Source organism: Oncorhynchus nerka, linkage group LG19 (assembly GCF_034236695.1).
Source record: "Oncorhynchus nerka isolate Pitt River linkage group LG19, Oner_Uvic_2.0, whole genome shotgun sequence".
In the NCBI taxonomy this organism is placed as follows: Eukaryota; Metazoa; Chordata; class Actinopteri; order Salmoniformes; family Salmonidae; genus Oncorhynchus; species Oncorhynchus nerka.
The window spans coordinates 2,926,165-2,949,179 of record NC_088414.1 but is presented as its reverse complement, the minus strand read 5'-3'; the positions used below and the strand labels follow the sequence as shown (position 1 = coordinate 2,949,179).

The 23,015-nt window shown below is 43.1% G+C and overlaps 1 protein-coding gene and 1 pseudogene across 1 annotated transcript; one reads left to right on the top strand and one right to left on the bottom strand.

Moving 5' to 3' along the window:
* The first annotated feature begins 8,713 nt into the window (after positions 1–8,713).
* Positions 8,714–11,191, top strand: LOC115146869 (serine/threonine-protein kinase N2-like; annotated as a pseudogene).
* A 3,051-nt stretch (positions 11,192–14,242) lies between these two features.
* On the bottom strand, positions 14,243–20,600 carry LOC115147098 (palmitoyltransferase ZDHHC12-B). Its single transcript, XM_029689102.2, has 5 exons — positions 20,105–20,600; positions 17,881–18,020; positions 17,667–17,759; positions 16,309–16,475; positions 14,243–16,108 (listed from the first exon to the last, which is right to left on the bottom strand). Exons 1-5 carry the CDS (start codon positions 20,199–20,201, stop codon positions 15,793–15,795), a joined length of 813 nt encoding a protein of 270 aa, XP_029544962.1. The 5' UTR covers positions 20,202–20,600; the 3' UTR covers positions 14,243–15,792.
* Between the last annotated feature and the right edge of the window lie 2,415 nt (positions 20,601–23,015).

The window sequence follows — 23,015 nt, the reverse complement described above, 5'->3', positions numbered from 1 at the left end:
TTGTGAAATACACAAAAGAAAATAAATGAATGTGTCAGAAAACAATCATTAGGCCAAGTCATTAGACTCAGCGTTACCACTAACATTACATGGTACATGTAAATTCATGAGATCTGTAGGACTATAATGACGAGATGCTCATGTTTCCTTCTTAACAATGGGAGTCGTTGTCCCAACGGTGGAAGGCAGGTGACGAGTTTAGGTCCAAAATAAGCCCGTAGAAGCGCATTGTGCTTATTTTGGACAGATTTTGGTGAGAGTGAAACCTCTCACTTCGCCTCTGCTGATTTTTCCTGTCATCGCACGCGTTATGACTGACAGACGCCTATCCTATCGATAGATCGCTAGCAGATGCATATCTAGCGGGAGAGGGCTCAACGAACCAGCCAATTGAAACTTTGAAATGTAAAAGTAGCCTAGTTAATATGACTTGGAAAATGTAACCGGGTGAAAATCACTCTGTAACCGGCTGATTAGCCGACGCTTATGGAAAACACTTATCACGATACTTAGGTGCCCATACGATATCTATTGTGATTCTCACGATTCTATATGAATTACGATTCGATATTTCGATGTGATGTTCCAAAGACATTGCTCTGTATATGAGAGCATAAAAAATGTAGTTCCAGTCATGGAAATGAAAGTGCTGAAAACATGTTGGCTCACTATTTTCTAAAGAAGATGGGAGGATGAAAATGCACAGAGTTTTAGCGCAGGTACAGCCTACTAGAGCTAGCTAACTATACCTAGAACAATTTTATTTTAGTATCAATATACTAATCGTCCAAAATATTACGATATGTAACAATTTTTTTATTTGTTTCATCACTAGTTATTACACCACTTCATTTCCCCATTCATGACCATGGAAGAATTGGATAGGTTCCACCACCTTGATTCGATTTCAATCTGATTTCTCCCACTGCTCTATATTTGATACATATTTCAGTAAGACTGCCATCGTTGAAGTCGTTTGTGGTGACATCAAAATGACGGTTGTTGTATACATTTACATTTACATTTAAGTCATTTAGCAGACGCTCTTATCCAGAGCGACTTACAAATTGGTGCATTCATAAAAGTCATCAGCGATTTGGATCATCTCTAACCAATCAAGAGTATCAAAGCCAATGACACATTTTCAAAATGCCACTTTACCCACGTGTGTTGTGGCTCTGGCACAACCCATCAGTTTCTGGGACCAATCAGAACAGTTCGTATGAGTTTGCGTTCTAGATATCGTTGGGGTTGGTACTCAGATCCAGGATCACTGCAGAGAAGAATCTTACGTCCGTGGCGTAGCGAATGGCCAGAGCAAGGAGTTTGGGTAGCCAGGCAATGTAAAGGCTTGGCCGCACTGTCAATTAAAACTGAACTCTCAAGGGGTCTTGATCCCAATTCGTCACGCTGTCTTGGACTTTGACTGAATGCAGGCCAGGGAAGGTGTGTTAGTGGTAATGGGTGCAGGCTAGCACCATGCATGTCAATGAATAAGGGCACTAAGACTGATGGCAGTGTCCAATGCTGTTAAGGGCTGCTCTATCATGGGACTAAAGGAGGGAAGTACGCAACATGGTTGACTTGTGCACTAGATGCGTCTCATTGATGTAGAAATCTCGTGTCTGGTCTACCCTTCCTAGGACCGTATGATGCTGTCCACAGCCCAGCAGATGCTTCAGGACAGCCGCACCAAGATTGAGCTGCTCCGCATGCAGATTATCAGTCACCCGGGCTAAAGAGGGGGAGCGGGAAGCCACTGAGTGTGTGTGTGTGTGTGTGTCCTTCGCCATGTCATTGTTTTGGTTTTATGTGTGTGACTGTGATTTTCCCAGTGCCATTTCTGTGTGTGTTCATTGGTCCCTGCAGGCCGACCCTCTGAGACGATCAGTCCTCTGGATCTACGTGTGGTTGAGCTCCGGCACCACCTGTAGATCGAGGCTGCCGTGTCGGGGGTGGCCAGGAAAGTGAGCAAGCAGCTGAGGAGGCACAAGGTGCAGGACTGCCGGGCACTGGCAGAGGTAGGTGGGCACCAGGATATAAGTGAGGTCTTGGGGGATCTGGTTAATGCAAGTCTGATTCTTTTTGGGTTGCAGGTTAAGACACCTCTAGTTAATGTTTTCATGGCTGGAAACATTCGTTATGCATAGCTGGTGGGTCACAGAGACACTCTAAAAGTGTGTGTGACTGAGTGTTCTCCAGGCCAAGGCTGCAGGAGTCATGCCAGAAGCTAGACCTGCTGCGTCTGTCTCTGGAGCGCTGTCTAACCGAGTTGCCTGGGGTCACTCTGACAAAGCTTCAGAGTTCCTCTGTGGAGATGGGAGAACCTTCTAGAGTCTAGAAGGACAACCATCTCTGCAGCACTCTACCAATCAGGGCTTTATGGTAGAGTAGCCAGACGGAAGCCACATCCTCAGTAAAAGGCACATGACAGCCCGCTTGGAATTTGCCAACAGGCACCTACAGTAAAGGACAGACCATGAGAAACAAGATTATATTGTCTGATGAAACCAAGATAAAACTCTTTGGCCTGAATGCCAAGCGTCACGTCTGGAGGAAATCTGCCACCATCCCTATGGTGAAGCATGGGGGTGGCAGCATCATGCTGTGGGGATGTTTTTCAGTTGCAGGGACTGAGAGCCTAGTCAGGATAGAGGGAAAGATGAACGGAGCAAAGTACAAAGAGATCCTTGATGAAAACCTGCTCTAGAGCGCTCAGTATCTCAGACTGTGGCAACAATCCTAAGCACGCAGACAAGACAAAGGCAGGAGTTGCTTCGGGACAAGTCTCTGAATGTCCTTGAGTGGCAAAGCCAGAGCCCGGACTTGAACCCGAATCGAACATCTCTGGAGAGACCTGAAAATAGCTTTGCAGCGACGCTCCCCATCCAACCTGACAGAGTTTGAGAGGATCTGCTGAGAAAAATGGGAGAAACTCCCCAAATACAGGTGTGCCAAGCTTGTAGGGTCATACACGAAAAGACTCTAGACTGTTATCACTTCCAAAGGTGCTTCAATAATATTTCAGTTTTTTTTGTTCATTTTTTATTTTTATTTTAATTTCTAAAAAACAGTTTTTGCTTTGTCATTATGGGGTATTGTGTGTAGATTGATGAGGGAAAAATATATTTAATACATTTTCGAATAAGGCTGTAATATAAGAACATTTGGAAAAAGTCCAGGGGTCTGAATACTTTCCAAATGCACTGTATGTGTAACAGTATAATTTTAGTCACTCCCCTCGCCCATACCTGGGCTCGAACCAGGGACCCTCTGCACACATCAATTACTGGCACCCACGAAGCATCGTTACCCATCACTCCACAAAAGCTGCGGGAACCACTACTTCAAGGTCTCAGAGCAAGTGATGTCACTGATTGAAACGCTATTAGCGCGCACCACCGCTAACTAGCTAGCCATTTCACATTGGTTACATATGCACTATATGATCTGACAGCCAATGTGTGTATGTGGAGGTGTACTGACTGATTTATCTGTCCCACTGTATGTTGTCCACAGCGGACATCAGTGCAGTGCTAAAAGTGGACAACAGGATGGTGGGCCGGACACACCGGAGAGTTCTGGGACCAGAGCTTCAGTATCGAGCTGGAACGGGTTAGTGGGCCGGACACAGTGGAGAGTTCTGGGACCAGAGCTTCAGTATCGAGCTGGAACGGGTTCTCTTTAGCACCAGTAGGAGTAGTAGTTCAAGCATTATTTTTATTTTCTCAGATAACATCCTGGAGTTGCCAGGAGTCATGTTACATTTTGTAAAAAATGCAAAAATGTTTACCCCCCCGTCTCATCAATACTTAAATCTTCAGTTGGAAGACAATTACCCCATATTGATAGTAAATATTCAAGAGGGGTAGGATTTAAGTGTCTGCTGTTGGAAAGCAGTCTGCTACAGACATGACCATCTCGTGCCAGCAGCTTTCCTCCTTGATAATCTCCAGATCGACTAGTAATGGCCTTCAGCTGCAACCATCAAGCTCCAGTCTGAGACGGAAACTCTCACCGTGGCCATCCAGAGTCTCTGCTGTTGGGTAGCAGAGAGAAATCACCCCTCTCTCACGCCTCCACTCCCACTCTGCAGATGTAATCCCACTGCTAATCCTAACATTTTCCACTAATCTCAATCCTTGCCTCCAAAAGCCTAACATGGGGCTATGATTCATCTCCAAGACTACTTTCAGCTGAGCTGCTGCTCCTAGCGCGAGGGCACACACTACTTTCAGTTCTAAGCTCTCAGCCTAGGTCTTTAAAGGTCGTGCTGCACTGTTCTTTTCGGTTGTGGGGCTGAAAGCCTCTGGCTGGGACTATTTCAAGGGAAGGGAGATAAACAGTTTTTCTTGTAGAGGAAGATAAGGGAAGACCGTGTTGCAATCTGTTAAAGATGGTTCGTCTTTTTAAATTTCTTCCTCGGGCATTCTAAAAATCCGTGTGTACGTGTCCAGTCCTGGGAGCTGGAGATTGGGGTGTACTGGCAGGACTGGAGGGCTCTGTGCTTATTCAAATTTCTACATCTAGAGGATAATTAGGACAACCAGCACCACTGCATGTGTCTCTATCTGGAGCCCCAGGGCATGCTCTTCGCTGAGTTCAGTAGCACCCTTATTTCACCATTAAACATGTCACAATCACTAATATCAACAATCACTGTTAAACATTTTATATAAGGTGCCTTCGGAAAGTATTCAGACCCCTTGACTTTTCCCACATTTCTTCTACATTACAGCCTTATTCTAAAATGTATTAAATCGTTTTTCCCACTCATCAATCTACAAACAATACCACATAATGACAAAGCAAAACCGTTTTTTTTACAGTTTTGTATGAAAAAATATAAACTGAAATATTACATTTACATAAGTATTCAGACCCTTTACTCAGTACTTTGTTGATGCACCTTTGGCATCGATTACAGCCTCGAGTCTTCTTGGGTATGACACTAAAAGCTTGGCACACCTGTATTTGGGGAATTTCTCCCATTCTTCTCTACAGATCCTCTCAGGTCTCTCCAGAGATGTTAGATCGGGTTCAAGTCCGGGCTCTGGCTGGGCCACTCAAGGACATTTAGAGACTTGTCCCGAAGCCACTCCTGCGTTGTCTTGGCTGTGTGCTTAGGGCCGTTGTCCTGTTGGAAGGTGAACCTTCACCCCAGTCTGAGGTCCTGAGTGCTCCGGAGCAGGTTTTCATCAAGGATCTCTCTGTGCTTTGCTCTGTTCATCTTTCCCTCGATCCTGACTAGTCTCCCAGTCCCTGCCGCTGGAAAACATCCCCAGAGCATGATGCTACCCCACCATGCTTCACCGTAGGGATGATGCCAGGTTTCCTCCAGACGTGACGCTTGGCATTCAGGCCAAAGGGTTCAATCTTTATATAGACAGGTGTGTGTCTTTCCAAATCATGTCCAATCAATTGAATTTACCACAGGTGGACTCCAACCAAGTTGTAGAAACATCTCAAGGATGATCAATGGAAACCGGATGCATTGTGTGTAGATTAATAAAAAAATGACTATTACATCCATTTTAGAATAAGGCTGTAATGTAACGAAATGTGGAAAAAGGTCAAAGGATCCTAATACACTGTACTATGGTTCATGAGTGTCCGAAATTGTTCTGGTTGTTTTTCTAATCATTACAAAGTCTCCGCTCATAGTTTCACTCCTAAAAATAGGATTTGGTTCTAGCCATTTTATTTCTGTAGACTCACTTTCCCAGTGAAGTTGCACAATGTTTAGGGGCTCGTCAAATGTCTGTCTTCATGGTTATTTTTGTTCTCTCCTTTCCCTAACTCAGACCTCCAAATATACTTCAGCAGAGGACAACAGGTCAACACCCAGGCCAACTCCTAAGCATGTCCCTCTCACTCACAATAACCACCTCGCACGCACGCACACACACACACACACACACACACACACAAAAGTAACTGAAATCCACAACGTATTATTTAAGCACCCTCAGGACTGGAAATGGTGTTTGTTACCTAGGTATCTAACCTCCCGCTCCCTCGTCTTTCACATTCCCTCCTTCTTCGCTCTTTGATCAGGACGAAAGCGAATGGTGGCATGTTGATGGAAGATTTCAACTACATCTCTGTTCTGGGACGAGGGCAATTTGGAAAGGTACTGTCACACTCCCGACCTCAGGCCCTCATACCACAGGACAAAACCTCTTTTTCCATTACACTGGGTCATAATCATTGGAAAGGTACTGTCACACTAAAAAATAAAACATCTGCTTTCTTCTGTTCAGTGCCTAATGAACACGACCTGTTTACTGTGTTGCACCTAAAGCCTTCCCTCCACCCCTCAAGAGGTCAGTCAAATGCAACCAGAGGGAAAAAACTCTAGACCACCTTTACTCCACACACAGATACACGCACAAAGCTCTCCTTCACCCTCCATTAGGCAAATTTGACCATAATTCTATTCTCCTGAGTACGAGCAAAAATTGAAGCAGGAAGCACCAGTGAATCGGTCTATAAAAAAGTGGTCAGATGAAGCAGATGCTAAACTACAGAACTATTTTGCTAGCGCAGACTGGAATATGTTCCGGGATTCTTGCGATGGCATTGAGGAGAACACCACCACATTCTCTGGCTTCATCAATAAGTGCATCGATGACGTACGTACATACCCCAACCAGAATCCATGGATTACAGGCAACATCCGCACTGAGCTAAAGGGTAGAGCTGCCGCTTTCAAGGAGCGGGACTCTAACCTGGAAGATTATAAGAAATCCTGCTATGCCGTCTGACGAACCATCAAACAGGCAAAGTGTCAATACAGGACTAAGATCGAGTCGTACTACACCGGCTCTGATGCTCGCCGGATGTGGCAGGGCCTGCAAACAATTACAGACTACAAAGGGAAGCACAGCCGCGAGCTGCCCAGTGACACGAGCCTACCACACAAGCTAAATAACTTCTATGCCCGCTTTGAGGCAAGTATCACTGAAACATGCATGAGAGCATCAGCTGTTCAGGACGACTGTGTGATCACGCTCTCTGTAGCCGATGTGAGACCTTTAAACAGGTCAACATTCACAAGGCTGCAGGGCCAGACGGATTACCAGGACGTGTACTCTGAGCATGCGCTGACCAACTGGCAGGTGTCTTCACTGACATTTTCAACCTCTCCCTGTCTGAGTCTGTAATACCAAAATGTTTCAAACAGACAACCATAGTCCCTGTGCCCAAGAACACTAAGGTAACCTGCCTAAATGACTACCGACCCATAGAACTCACATCTGTAGCTCACATCAACACCATTATCCCAGAAACCCTAGACATACTCCAATTTGCATACCGCCCCAACAGATCCACAGATGATGCAATATCTATTGCACTCCACACTGCCCTTTCCCACCTGGACAAAAGGAACACCTATGTGAGAATGCTATTCATTGACTACAGCTCAGCGTTCAACATAATAGTGCCCTCAAAGCTCATCAATAAGCTAAGGACCCTAGGACTAAACACCTCCCTCTGCAACTGGATCCTGGACTTCCTGACAGTCCACCCCCAGGTGGTAAGGATAGGTAACAACACATCTGTCACGCTGATCCTCAACATGGGGGGGCCCTCAGGGGTGCGTGCTCAGTCCCCTCCTGTACTCCCTGTTCACTAATGACTGCGCTGCCAGGCACGGCTCCAACACCATCATTAAGTTTGCCGATGACACAACAGTGGTAGGCCTGATCACCGACAACGATGAGACTATAGGGAGGAGGTCAGAGACCTGACCGTGTGGTGCAAGGAAAACAACCTCTCCCTCAATGTGATCAAGACAAAGGAGATGATTGTGGACTATAGGAAAAGGAGGACAGAGCACGCCCCTTTTCTAATCGACGGGGCTGTAGTCGAGCAGGTTGAGAGCTTCAAGTTCCTCAGCGTCCACATCACCAACAAAATAACATGGTCCGAGGACACCAAGACAGTCGTAAAGAGGGCAAGACAAAACCTATTCTCCCTCAGGAGACTGAAAAGATTTGGCATGGGTCCTCAGATCCTCAAAACGTTTTACAGCTGCACCATTGAGAGCATCCTGACTGGTTGCATCACTGCTTGGGATGGCAACTGCTCGGCCTCGGACCGCAAGGCACTACAGAGGGTAGTGCGTACGGACCAGTACATCACTGGGACCAAGCTTCCTGCCATCCAGGACCTCTATACCAGGCGGTGTCAGAGAAAGGCCCTAAAAATTGCCAAAGACTCCAGTCACCCAAGTCATAGATTGTTCTCTCTGCCACTGCACGGCAAGCGGTACCTGGAGCACCAAGTCTAGGTCCAAAAGGCTTTAAACAGCTTCTACCCCCAAACCTTAAGACTCCTGAACATCTAATTAAATGGCTACCCAGACTATTTGTATTGCCCCCCACGCTGCTGCTACTCTCTGTTATTATCTATGCATAGTCACTTTAATAACTCAACCTACATGTACATATTACCCCAATTACCTTGACAGCGGTGCCCCCCCCCCCCCCCCCCCCCACACACATTGACTCTGTACCGGTACCCCTGTATATAGCCCCGCTATTGTTATTTTACTACTGCTCTTTAATAGTTATTTTTATCTATTACTTTTTTGTTTGGTATTTTCTTAAAACTACCTTGTTGGTTAAGGGCTTGTAAGTAAGCGTTTCACTGTAAGGTTGTATTTGGCGCATCTTATAAATAAAATTTGATTTGATTTTGAAAATTGTATGCCATCAAGGCCTTGAAGAAAGGAGACGGTGACACGCGATGAAATGGACAGGTGAGCGCGAACCGTGAGTGAATTTAGACAAAACACATGTTGAGGGAACTGGATTTGAAAGACACTAGCAGTTGCATTCCACCTGAAATATACTATTATTATGTATTTGCTCTTTCGTGTGTGTTTGTTCGTGTGCATTTCTGTGATTTTAGTTTGAGACGATCAACTCCTCCCACCATCCCTTCCTGGTGAATACTGCATGGCTGCTTCCAGACGGAGGACCATGTGTCCTTTGTGATGGAGTACTCCCCCGGGGGGAGACCTCATGACCTACATACACATCAACATCTTCCCTGGGAGACAGAGCTCGGTAAGCCTTACACAACACACACAGCCCCCATTATGACAGCATGTGAAGCATTGCAATTCCAGGCTGTAAGGCAACAAAATATTGCAAGGGTTGTGTATACTATCTACAGGCACTTTAAACATGTACCAGTGAGTGACTACAAATGGTTAATGCAGGCTTGTCTAATTCTCCTTCAAGCTTTAGAGTTGGTGATACATCAAAACTCACCATTATATGTGTGCCATTTTGTGCCCTGTTTAGGTTCTATGCCTCGTGCGTGCTGCTGGGACAAGAGTTTCTGCACCAGAACAAGACAGTTTACCGGTAAGTAAGATATCTCAGTACTGTTTTCCAGCCCTCTGCCTTCGCACACCTAATCACCTGCCTGTCAGTCATTTTTTTTCTAATTTCATCCAGTCATCTCTTTTTCTCTCTCTCTCAGGGATCTGAAGCTAGACAGCCTGTTGATGGAAGCAGATGGCTATGTGAGGATAGCAGACTTAGGATTGTACATTATTGTTATGGCTTCTGGGACATTCCCTTTGAGACCCACTGTCCCACCCACTGTCCCACCCACTGTCCCACCTACTGTCCCACCCACTGTCCCACCCACTGTCCCACCCACTGTCCCACCCACTCACTTGGTTTATTAAATTAACATTCAGTGTTATTAATCAATGCTTTATGTTGCTCTTTAATTTAAAGTTATTCGCTTTTAGCCCTGGGCTAAGGAACCCCTCATTATTGAAAGTGAGACAACAGTGTCAAGCTTGCTGCACGAAGTAAGGTCTTAGGTGATGGGCGTGGCAGGGGGCGCGTTCGGTCCGGCTGAATATGAGAAAATTTTAGAGAATCCCATCTTGGCGTGTAGTTTGTAAGCTAATTTCCTGCAATTCTACATATTCTGCCATGGAGCTGAGAGAAAATACTGCAGTTTTATATACTTTTTTGTGATGGTTAGTTCTCAACTATTTTTTGGGTCTTAGGCAACCCCCCCCAAAAAATGCTTAGGCGGCCCACCCAAGGATTTCAATGGCAGAAAAATCCCTGGGGACACACTTCCATCCGTCTAAAAATTTAATTTTCCCTGTGTGTATCTGCAGGTATGGGTTATGGAGATCGCACCGCCACATTCTGTGGCACACCAGAGTTCCTGGCGGACAACTACTACACCCGCTGTGTGGACTGGTGGGGCCTGGGTGTCCTCATCTACGAGATGCTGGTGGGAGAGGTCGGTAGTAGCAGAGAGATTAATAAAATAACCTATAGCAGAGATCTCAAACTGGTGGTGCGCGGGCCATATGTGTCCCGTTTAGCTCTGTGGTGTATCCGCTTCTGTGAGATGCTGGCAGGTCAGTAGAATAGAAATACTTTTAGAGGATGTCTCCAATTAGTAGGCTCACAAGGTCCACTCCTATGGTGAACCAACCAAGTATTTTGAGTTGTAGGTCTCGGTTGAATTTAGATGTTTGGACCAGAGAAATGAATCGAGAAACAAAAAATAATCTTTCTGGTCAGTTGGCTCACAATATCCACTCATATGGTGAACCCATGAAGTTTTATTCTGATGTTTGTTCTTGGTTGAATAAGGATTTTTGGTCTTGTATGAATGAAGATGTTTTCGTCTGGTATCATGATAGGAATGAGGTTGTTTGGACTTTCATTGCAATGGCATCTCTCTCTCTTCTCATCTGTGGCAGTCTCCCTTCCCTGGTGACGATGAGGTGTTTGACAGCATAGAAAATGATGAAGTGCGCTATCCGAGGTTCCTCTCCCCAGAGTCTCCATCATCCAAAAGGTATGTGGGCCATCCTCTCGGTATACTGCCTTGTACAGAATACTGCCTCCTTACACAGTCGGAATCAACAACATGCTGCATTGCAAATACAGAAAATGAAAACTGTGTGGAAATAATTTACAAAGATGTATAGTGGGATGAATACTGAGCCAGACTTTCGTATTGTGCTGCAGCTACTACAGAAAAACCCTGGAAGGAGGCTGGGATCAGGAGAGCCGGGCCCAACGAGGTCAAGAAACACAGGTGAGCTGTCGCCCACTCGTAGCTATGATGTGGGCGTGCCCCAAGGGTCAATACTGGGGCCCCTCCTGTTCAGCCTGTACATTAATGATCTGCCTTCTGTCTGTACTGGGTCTGAAGTTCAAATGTATGCAGATGATACAGTGATATATGTGCATGCAAAGAGCAAACAACAAGCTGCACAAGAACTCACTACTGTAATGGTCCAGGTTACAAAGTGGCTCAGTGACTTGTGTTTGCATCTCAATGTGAAAAAAACTGTTTGCATGTTCTTCACAAAGAGGGCAACAGATGCTACTGAGCCAGATGTCTATGTGTCAGGGGAGAAGCTCCAGGTGGTATCCGATTTTAAGTACCTTGGCATCATACTTTAAATCCAACCTCTCTTTTAAAAAGCATGTGAAAAAGGTAATTCAAATAACCAAATTCAACCTAGCTAATTTCCGATTTATACGAAATTGTTTGACTACAGAGGTAGCAAAACTGTACTTCGAAACTATGATACTCCCCCACTCAACATACTGCTTGACTAGCTGGGCCCAAGCTTGCTGTACAACATTAAAACCTATTCAGTCTGTCTACAAACAGGCTCTCAAAGTGCTTGATAGGAAGCCCAATAGCCATCATCATTGTCACATCCTTAGAAAGCATGAGCTCTTGAGTTGGGAAAATCTTGTGCAATACACCGACGCATGTCTTGTATTCAAGATCCTTAATGGCCTGGCTCCCCCTCCACTCAATATTTTTGTTAAACAGAAAACCCAGACATATGGCAGCAGATCCACAAGGTCTGCCATGAGAGGTGACTGTATAGTTCCCCTAAGGAAAAGCACCTTTAGTAAATCTGCATTCTCTGTGAGAGCTTCCCATGTCTGGAATACACTGCCATCAGACACACATAACTGCACCACATATCACACTTTCACAAAATGCTTGAAGACATGGCTAAAGGTCAATCAGATTTGTGAACATGGTCCCTAGCTGTGTGTTGCCGCTTTCCATGTTGTCTGTAGCTTGTGAGGTGTGGAAACACTTTGTTGCTTTTATGAATTTTGTCTTGCTGCTTTTTGTCCTATGTTGCTCTGTCTGTATGCTATGTCTTGCTTGTTCTATGTCTTGCTTGTTCTATGTTGCTATTGTCTATATTGTAATTGTTTTTAATAACCTGCCCAGGGACTGCGGTTGAAAATTAGCCGGCTGGCTAAAACCGGCACTTTTACTGAAACGTTGATTAATGTCCCTGTAAAAATAAAAAATAAACTCAAACTCAAGGTACTTCCAAGTAAAAACTGGCCTCATTTGTGGCCTGTGGGTCATTTTCATTTCAGTTGAGCATCACCAAGATTGTTGTTGTAGCGCCTTTGCCAACTTTCCTACAATGTTGAAACAAAGGCAATCATCCAATGAAATGTATAATAATTTGATGTATACTTTTGTTCATCCCAGGGACTGGAAGGCTTTGCTTCACAAAAAAAGTGGTTCCCCCGTTCTTCCCACAGATCAGTAACTTTGACGAGGAGTTCACAAAGCTCAAGCCAGTTCTCACCCCCACCCCCCCACACACAGACACCCTCCTTCCTCACTGCCGACCAACAGGAGATCTCTGCCGACTGACTTCTCCTCGCTGCCCTGACCTTAAACATACACATGTATACAATGACGGCCAGATAGAGGAACGGACGGACAGGACTTAAATCCCAAAATGGTTGCTGCTCCACTGAAGCTGGTTCCTTTACTTCACTGTGGCAAACAGCTACCTGTGGCTGAATAAGTACTGACCAGATAGGCCACTGTGATGTCCTCTTGGGCTTGTCATCTCTCTTCAGGGCCATTAATGTTCTGTGGGTGATGATGAGCACTCCACCTGAACCTCTACAGCCTATCAGAACTCGGAGCTCGGCCTGCCGATGAGACCCCAGTCAGTTACACTGAGCTGTAGAGAGGGGACTCCTCATCCACGGGAGTGTCAGCCACTGTGAAAACGTCTTCTGTTTCTCTCTGCCTTGTTCAAATCTGTATTTGTATGTTGGTGGTCAATATTGACTAATCTAGTTTTGCCTTGTTTTTGTCAACTCCATATTGATATTGCCGACTTGCCACTGTTTTGTTACTGTGACAACACAAATTAGTAGGTCATTTGCTGCACTTTCTTATTAATTTGTGAAACTAAGAGTGCTTTGTTTCAAACATTGGCACCAGTGCAATAATGACCTTTTAAATGAGTTCTAATCCAAAGGATATTGGACAGACCAGCGCTTCATAACACTACACTTCCAATCATAAGAACCTTTGCTGTAAATGATGTTTTTACATGTATTGTAACCCTATTACGGTCTTGGCTCTATCCAATTACTAACACTGATTATAGCTACTGATGTTTGTATATTTAGCCTGGGAATCCAAAATTGAATCTTCATACACTAGCCTAGGAATACAGGAATGTCATCTTCATCTTTGATGTGGATTGTGCTGCTTTGTAATCAACGTATTCCATGGGTCCATCTTGGGCTGCTTAAACATTTGAATGTCCCTAAAAGACTCAAAATTGTAAGTTACGAATTATACAAACTGTAAGTATTCCTAGGGAGTCATTTTCATTCCATTCCAGTCATGAATATGAATGTACATGCTTTGCTACTAAAATAAATATGCTGTGCAATACAATGGGGGAAAAATACTATTGTGTCTAGAGATGAGACATGCATGTTTTTCTTGACACAACATGAAGGAAATGTAAATTAATAAATAGTACTCATCTACTGGACTTATGAAGCATTTTTCTGAAATAAACATTTCAATTTATTGATAGGTCTACTGCATTTCAAACAATTTCTTAAAAAATAAAATATTGCATAAATTACTTTGTTCATAAACAGTTCACACTGAAATCAGCACTTACAAGACCAAACAAGTGTATATAAAATCACATCACTTATCTTCCAATTCTACTGGAAGAGCCAGAAAGATTTTCTGATACTATATAAAAAGATGACAATATTACCATTATTGCTCATTTCTGTCGTGTTTTTCTATGCTCTCCTATTGCACAGAGAATAAGCTAACGATTAAGTTAGGGAACACACACAACATTGCACTCCTTTAAATAAGTTCTCTACGATTATTCCTAAAGTTACAAAAAAACTAGATGTAAAAATCTCACGCAAACTCTTTATTTTCCAAAATGGACGATCAAAAAGGTTGATTTGCATCAAGAGCGATAAACCTGTTTACAAAAATAGTATGACATTCTGTCAATTGAAAAAGTGAGAATAAATTATTTAAGTGAACGATTAAACATGTTGAGTTTCACCCAAGATCAGATCATTTTTCAAACCACCTCTGGTGATGGTGCAAATTGTGTGCTTTTCACCTTTACTATACTTTATAGTAATAGATAATACAATTGCAAATAAATGCCTCACTACCATTTTATAAGAGGTGCAATAATTTGTCGATGGATCATGGTACTACCAAAAATATATTGATAACTGAATTACCATTTTAGTTACTTATTCATTTGCCAACACATGGCTGACCTTTGCCTTCATATTAACCCTGTTGCCAGGAAGCTTTGAGCTGTAGTGCAGCCTTAAAACCTGACATTCCTTTTTGTACAGATTCAATTAAACTATTACAGTAAACCAGGAATTGAAAATGTGATATTCGTAACAATATGCAAAAATACTCAAATGGTTAAGAGGAATGTGCTTCTGGAAATCTAAGGCTGTAACCCAATTCTGATATTTTGCCAATAATTGGTCTTCTGACCAATCAGATCATATATCTTTGGCCCATAATTGGGCAAAAGATCAGAATTAGACTGCATGTTTAAACACAGCCTAAAGACTTGATTGACTGAGTCAATCAGCCACTTGGTCGCTACAGAGCCTCTGTCAACGCCGAGTCAATATTGGGGAAAATACACCAACAAGGAATCAAATCATGCTCTCAAGTATAGACAGTTTTACATCAACAACAGTATTAAGTAGTAATTAGTAATTACCTTTATCCTGTATATAAACAACAGTTAGCTTATAGCGTGTTATAGCTTAGTAAACTCAGGGAATACAAAAACAGGCCATACGTGAATTGCCTTTCTGTTAATCTAACTGTCAAGGAATTATGTGATCTATTGATCTATTCTGTAAATGTGTTCCCTTCAACACATAAGAGTTCCCTTAGCTCAAATTCCTAATACTTCAGTGATATTTTTTACTCTTCACTCTTAGATATTATTCTTTGGACAGAAGAAGGTGTATTGGAGTGGGTGGGAGTGTAGTGGTTGTCAAAGGCAATGGTAAGTTGGAAGGATAGGAACAAAACAGAGCAACACTAAGAATCGCGCTACTATTCACAGGCTCACTGCAATTACCTTTCTTACCAAGACTGAATATCTGACCTATTTGGTTCAGTAAAACTTTTCCTGTCTTCCTGACAAAATGTTTTTTTATCATGTCACTAGTCAACTGAAATAAATACCAGGATTGCGCTCAATTCCATTGAAATCCACTTACATACTAAACTGAACTTGCAAAGTTCAGTGACCAACTGAAGTAATGAGAGGAGTTCATAGTTCATTTGGATGTCTGTCTCATATACAGATACTTCTAGAAAGGAGGATGTAAACTCAATTGGAGGAATTCTAGGGAAGGAATGAAGAACTTGAGTAGCCGACGAGTTAGTTAGCTTGTTTGCTCATCAGATGGGGTCGTTGCCCTCTCTGAAGTACACCTGTTCCCACACTATGGCGCCCCAGTTGCAGAAGAAGCCCCAGAGGTTGCGCAGCGCACCACGGTCAAACGGGTTCTCGTCAGCGCCGCAGTGTTTGAGGTAGGAGATGCGGTGGCGCGACATGAACTCCCAGGTGGTGGTGTTGAGGGAGACTAGGTAGAGATGGGAGCCCAGGAGTAGGAGCACGGTGAGGGAGAGCACCGCCACCACCGCCACTGTACCCAGCAGCACGCCATTGCCACGCAGCCACAGCTGCCAGGTGGGTGCCGTGGTGAAGCCCGACCTGCGTCACAGAACAAGTGAGATTGGCCACACTTCTGAAACAACAGTGCATCATATGATAAATTCAAGCAAAAATCATCAAGATCTTCGATCCTGGTTGTGGTGACCCACTGGGTGTGCAAATGTTTCTGTAAACCCTGCATACCCTGTGGGTCACCACAACCATGTATGAATGGGCTCTGGAGACCCATCTTCACTTACCAGGCCATGTGGAGGCCCCACAGCAGCACCAACAGCTGGACAGCCAGGTAGAGCACGAACCAGCGGTGGTTCCTCTCACCCACGCAGTTCTCGATCCAGGGGCAGTGGTGGTCGTAGCGACGCACGCAGTGCTGACAGGTCTGACAGTGCTTGGATCTCATTGGCTGCTGTTTGGGCACATGAATGGGGAAGGAGGAGTTACAGAAAGCTCTTTCTGGTCATAAACTAGTCCACTGACCTGTACTCATATCATATGCCAGCAGCTTATCTTGCCATGACCATAATTGAGTGAGAGAATCTCTTAACAGAGTGAGAGCAGATGGTGTGTCTGTCAGCATCCTAGGATTACATTATCCCTCCTAATGTCACCTCAGGAATACATACGCACTAAATATACATGTAAACTGGTGTACAAGGCTCAATACTAGGCCCTTTACTGTTCACTATTTACATGAATAATGTTGGTTTGTCTCTGAATAACTGGGGCCTACATATCTATGCAGATGACAGCTATTTATTCCTGTGCCCCCTCAGTGCAGCAGGCCATTAACAACCGTCAGCTTGGCTTTGATTCAATTCAACAAATCGCTCACCAATATTAAATAAGTGCTAAATGTTGGAGAACATCTGCGTAACTGCACCTTGAAGGGACGCCAAATTGAACAAGTCCCTCATTGATGATAAGCGGGGTCTTTTAAAACACACATTGAAAAACTAACAAAGAAGCTGAGAATTACAATCAGTTTCCTTTATAGAAAAAAAAAATGCTGCCTTATTTTTGAAAACCGGAGGAAAACTGTTCAAGCATCACTCCTGCCAGTACTTGACTATGGCGATGTAATCTACACGCATGCAGCAGCCTCTGTTTGAAAAACCTTTAGATTCAGCCTGTATCTTATCACTGGAGACAATTTTAGTACACATCATTGCCTTTTATGTAATGTCGTCAGCTTGGCTTTGTGACTACCAGAAGGGCCCAACATCAGCTACTATTTGTATGTAAAGCAGTTCTCCAGAAACTCTCATACCACCTCACCTCGCTTTTTAATTGGAAAGCAACCCACCATCAGACTCGCTCTCAAGTTTTTAGAGGTTCCGCGGGTCTCCAGAGTCCAGGAAGCTTTTAGTTATTGTGCCCCTAGCGCATATACATGTTATCTGTCGCTCTTGAATTTGACTTGTTGTGATGTGCAATTGAAAATGTATAGTCTTGTATTGAGACTGATCATGTTAATGTATTGTTCCCAGGGCACCCTTGTAAATGAGTCACTGGTCTCAATGGGTTTCCACTGGATGAATAAAGGTTAAAGACAACAACAACAATAAATAAATAAATACTACAGTAGCCCAGTCCATACCTGGAGCAGACAATGACCACAGCGCCGCTGTCGCAGAGACTTGGTTGTTGGGGGAATCATATCCTGCGTCTCCTCAGCGATGCCAAGGGTAAACTAAAAATGCAGTACAAAGTGCATAGTTTTTTTTGTTTGTTGCTGTAATGCATTTCCTGTGCATTGATATGCATTACTGTGTTCGTGTGTTGTGAAGTAAGCAAAATGTGGTTTGACGCACCTGTAAGTCACTACCGTCAGATAGGACAAAGCCAGGGTCCATGAGTGAGACAGCAAAGTACAGCAACACAGACACAAGGACCAGCAAGACAAAGAGCACAGGTTGGATGAGCTCTCCCCTCTCCTCTTGCTTCCTCAGGTCTGCAAAACAAGAATAACTTAGCAATGTTTACTAACTAGTAGCTACTACTAAAATGTTGGATAATTAAATACGATCAAATAAATGGCCACCAAAAGGTTAATAATGGAGCCTATGCATCCCATGACATTTTCACTTGCAAATAGCAATTGCTTTCTGTGACACTGCATGAAGTGCTCTAGGAATGACATACCAAGCTATACAGGATCAGGCAAAGGCTTACTAGGTCTATGCCAGCAGAGAGTAATAGATCCTAAGATACGATAACGGTAAGGCAGTTGTATTTATCTCATTTATAAGTAATAGACTATTCATTCAAATCAATGTAACCGGAAGGTCGCAAGATCGAATCCCAGAGCAGACAAGGTAAAAATCTGTCGTTCTGCCCCTGAACAAGGCAGTTCCTAGACCAGTTAACCCACTGTTCCTAGACCAGTTAACCCACTGTTCCTAGACCAGTTAACCCACTGTTCCTAGACCAGTTAACCCACTGTTCCTAGACCAGTTAACCCACTGTTCCTAGACCAGTTAACCCACTGTTCCTAGACCAGTTAACCCACTGTTCCTAGGCCAGTTAACCCACTGTTCCTAGGCCAGTTAACCCACTGTTCCTAGGCCAGTTAACCCACTGTTCCTAGACCAGTTAACCCACTGTTCCTAGGCCAGTTAACCCACTGTTCCTAGGCCAGTTAACCCACTGTTCCTAGACCAGTTAACCCACTGTTCCTAGGCCAGTTAACCCACTGTTCCTAGGCCAGTTAACCCACTGTTCCTAGGCCGTCATTGAAAATAAGATTTTCTTCTTAACAGACTTACCTAATTAATAAAGGTTAAAAAAAAATTTTAAATGAGTATATTTCCTTAATTGGAGTATAGTCTTATCTTACACAGACTGTGGCTTATGAGATTAGTCCAACTGTCTTGACCAATAAGGACCGTAGCTACTTTTATCAGCTACCTAATTGGCTGCTTTGTTGATCGTGTTGGTGGCACTGTGATCAAAGATACTGGTAAATAACTAACCTACGATTTATCATCATCATCATTTCCAAAGGGAGCAAATAGAGCACAGCGGGCAGAACAAGCAAGGAGTTGGGCAGAGCCACGCACAAGCTAGAAAGATCCAATTGGTGCATTTTGGCATGTTCTTAGGGCACAGATACTCTGAAAAGTGCGCCTGTGCAATAACTAATTTCGCTGTCGCACTCCTTCCACACAAAGCAAATATGGCAACGGGTTAAGTCTACAAAACTTAGCGCGCACTCTGTTCGTAACTGCCCTTTCCCACCTGGACAAAAGGAACACCTATGTGAGAATGCTGTTCATTGACTACAGCTCAGCGTTCAACACCATAGTGCCCTCAAAGCTCATCACGAAGCTAAGGACCCTGGGACTAAACACCTCCCTCTGCAACTGGATCCTGAACTTCCTGACGGGCCGCCCCCAGGTGGTAAGGGTAGGTCACAACACATCCACCACACTGATCCCCAACACGGGGGCCACTGAGGGGGGCTGAAAAGACTCCAGCCACCCTAGTCATAGACTGTTCTCTCTGCTACTACAAGGCAAGCGGTACCGGAGTGCCAAGTCTAGGTCCAAAACTCTTCTTAACAGATTCCAACCCATAAGACTACCGAGCAGCTTATCAAATGGCTACCCAGACTACCCCCCCTCCCCCTCCATGCATAGTCACTTTAAATCTACCTACATGTACATATTACCTCGACTAACACCGGTACCTTTAATTATTTGTTACATTTATTTCTTATTTATGTATTTTTTAACTTAACACTTTTTTACTTAACACTTAATTTTATTTTATTTAACAGATTCTAGTTTTGGGAAACTGTACTGATATCAAATTTCATTGATGAGAAAATACAGCAGATTATCAGCCAAGTTTCATCTTCTCCCACTTTCCTCCACGCAATGGCACTGGACTTCCCCACAACACCATATTTGGTGATAAGTGGACGTGTGGTTTGATGGTATGCATTACAGTGTAATAATGCATATGCCATCTATGCATTACAGCCGTGAAACGGATACTGGCATCTGAAAATGAATTTAAATTCAGTGCACTTACCTGTATCATGTAGGAAGAGTATCAGTGTTATTACCCATGTCAGGATAACGTGCGCGGTTCTTACAATAAATCCTGACCCGAACACATTTTTGAACATCCTAGCATTTTTCAACACGTAGCAATAGACTGGTACCGGTATGCATCAGGTTACGAAAACTGACCTACTATAGTTAGCTAACAAAATGCATTTAGCTAACTAGCCTTTATCACCATCGTCCCACATAACCGTAGCTAGCGGTCAGCCTTACTGTATCCAGTTATCTTGCCAACTAACCCAACAGCTCGAGGTTTCTCTCCAAATGGCGAATGGAATGGTCTAACATTAACTAAATTCCGAAATTAACATGCCAAGCTTGCTGGTTAGACACATACAACCTTAAAACTAGTGTGCTAGCTACATGTATTCCTAATCACCAAAATAGCATTCAATCATTTCCGCTCTAATAAATATGATCAGAGCGTCTCTGAAGGGCTGCAATATTATTGTCCAGGGTTGCTGGCGTTCCTTTGGATACGCTCATTCTATTGGTCATTGCATTCACGTGGTATATGTAATGTATGACATCATTGTGTACACATATTTTTGTTGTGTTCATGCGCTCTCAGAAGTTCAGAACACTGACAGGGAAAGTCGTGCAGCATTCATGTACTATCTACAATAGCTCCAATGCTGTTTATTATAAACTTCCAAATCAGAAATATGAGTTGAACATACCAACAACAATAGAGTGTAACAGTAGGCTACTGTACTGGAAACGGAATCATGTTAACAGAGACGAAGCCACGGCAGGGCAAGGCTAGGCAAGAGGCCCTGCCAGATTGAACACGGACTTTAAAATATATATACAAAATAAAAATAATAAAAATAATAATTTGATTTGTTGTTTTGTATTGTCTCCTGACTAATCAGACATTTTGAAAAATGCAGTAGAAGGTTCCTGGGATCTAATTGGTTATATCACAATCATAGCTAACTTTATGCCTAATATATCCAATTTGTAAGTCGCTCTGGATAAGAGCGTCTGCTAAATGACTTAAATGTTAAATGTTAATATACAGTGATTCATATTGGAGGCATTTCCACTTACCATATTTGACCTTAGAACATATTTTAAAATTCAAAATGTAATGACAAATGATACATTTGATTTCCATTGATAATTTCCATTGAAAAAAAGTATTCCATAAGAATATTTCATTCATTCAGATCTAGGATGTGTTATTTTAGTGTTCCCTTTATTTTTTTGAGCAGTGTATATATACACACACACACACAGTTGATGAAGTCGGAAGTTTACATACACTCAGGTTGGAGTCATTAAAACTAATTGTTCAACCACCCCACAAATTTCTTGTTAACAAATTATAGTTTTGGCAAGTCGGTTAGGACATCTACTTTGTGCATGACACAATTTTTTTTATTTTTTTTATTTTACCTTTATTTAACCAGGCAAGTCCGTTAAGAACAAATTCTTATTTTCAATGACGGCCTAGGAACAGTGGGTTAACTGCCTGTTCAGGGGCAGAACGACAGATTTGTACCTTGTCAGCTCGGGGATTTGAACTTGCAACCTTCCGGTCACTAGTCCAATGCTCTAACCACTAGTCATTTCTTCAACAATTGTTTACAGATTATCTCACTTATAATTCACTGTATCACAATTTCAGTGGGTCAGATGTTCACATACACTAAGTTGACTGTGCCTTAAAACAGCTTGGAAAATTCCAGAAAATGATTGCATGGCATTAGAAGCTTCTGAAAGGCTAATTGACATCATTTGAGTAATTTGGAGGTGTACCTGTGGATGTATTTCAAGGCCTACCTTCAAACTCAGTGCCTCTTTGCTTGACATCATGGGAAAATCAAAAGAAATCAGCCAAGACCTCAGAAAAAAAATTGTAGACCTCCAGAAGTCTGGTTCATCCTTGGGAGCAATTTCCAAATGCCTGTACAAACAATAGTGCGCAAGTATAAACACCATGGGACCACGCAGCCGTCATACCGCTCAGGAAGGAGATATGTTCTGTCTCCTAGAGATGAGGGAACTTAGAGATAATTGTGGGGTACAGAGATAAGGTAGTCATTCAAAAATAATTTTAAACACTTACTGCGCACTGTGACTCCATGCAACTTATTATGTGACTTGTTAAGCACATTTTTACTCCTGAACTTATTTAGGCTTCCCGTAACAAAGGGGTTGAATACTTGTAAAAATGTCTAAAAACATAATTCCACTTTGACATCAGGGGGTATTGTGTGTAGGCAAGTGGCACAAAATCTCAACTTAATCAATTTTAATTTCAGGCTGTAACACAACAAAATGTGGAAAAAGTCAAGGGTGTGAATACTTTCTGAAGGCACTATAGTTAGCAGCTATCAAGGTTTTAACTCCAGTGTCCATATTTAAATACTTAGATATAGCTTAGCTAGCTAATTCTATTCAAAAATGGTGCTTGTGTGTATTTTATGTTGTCTGTTTTCCATGCAGAGAATGATGTTGGTGGTGAAACCAGGACTGCCAATGCTCATGGGTGGAACTTGTGACCAGGACTGCCAATGCTCATGGGTGGAACTTGTGCTGCTTGCGTGATACTGTCCGTGTCCGCCATCGGTGTCACTGACACTGCTGAGAAGAACAAGGAACACAGTGCCAATATCTTCCCTTTCCTTACAGGAGAACTTGGACTTACTGAAGACCGGTTAGAAGCTGACTATGCTACAAATCATTCATTTATTTTACCTTAGTACTATCCTCTACTGCAGAGCTTCGGCTCTGTTCTAATGATAGAAAAATATGTTTTATGCATAAGATAAGAGGATTTTGCATTTCTGCATTGGTGTGGATAAAGGGCAGTATGTCATATGATACCTTATCTCAGATTGAAAGATGGAGTGTCTCTGTATGTCAGT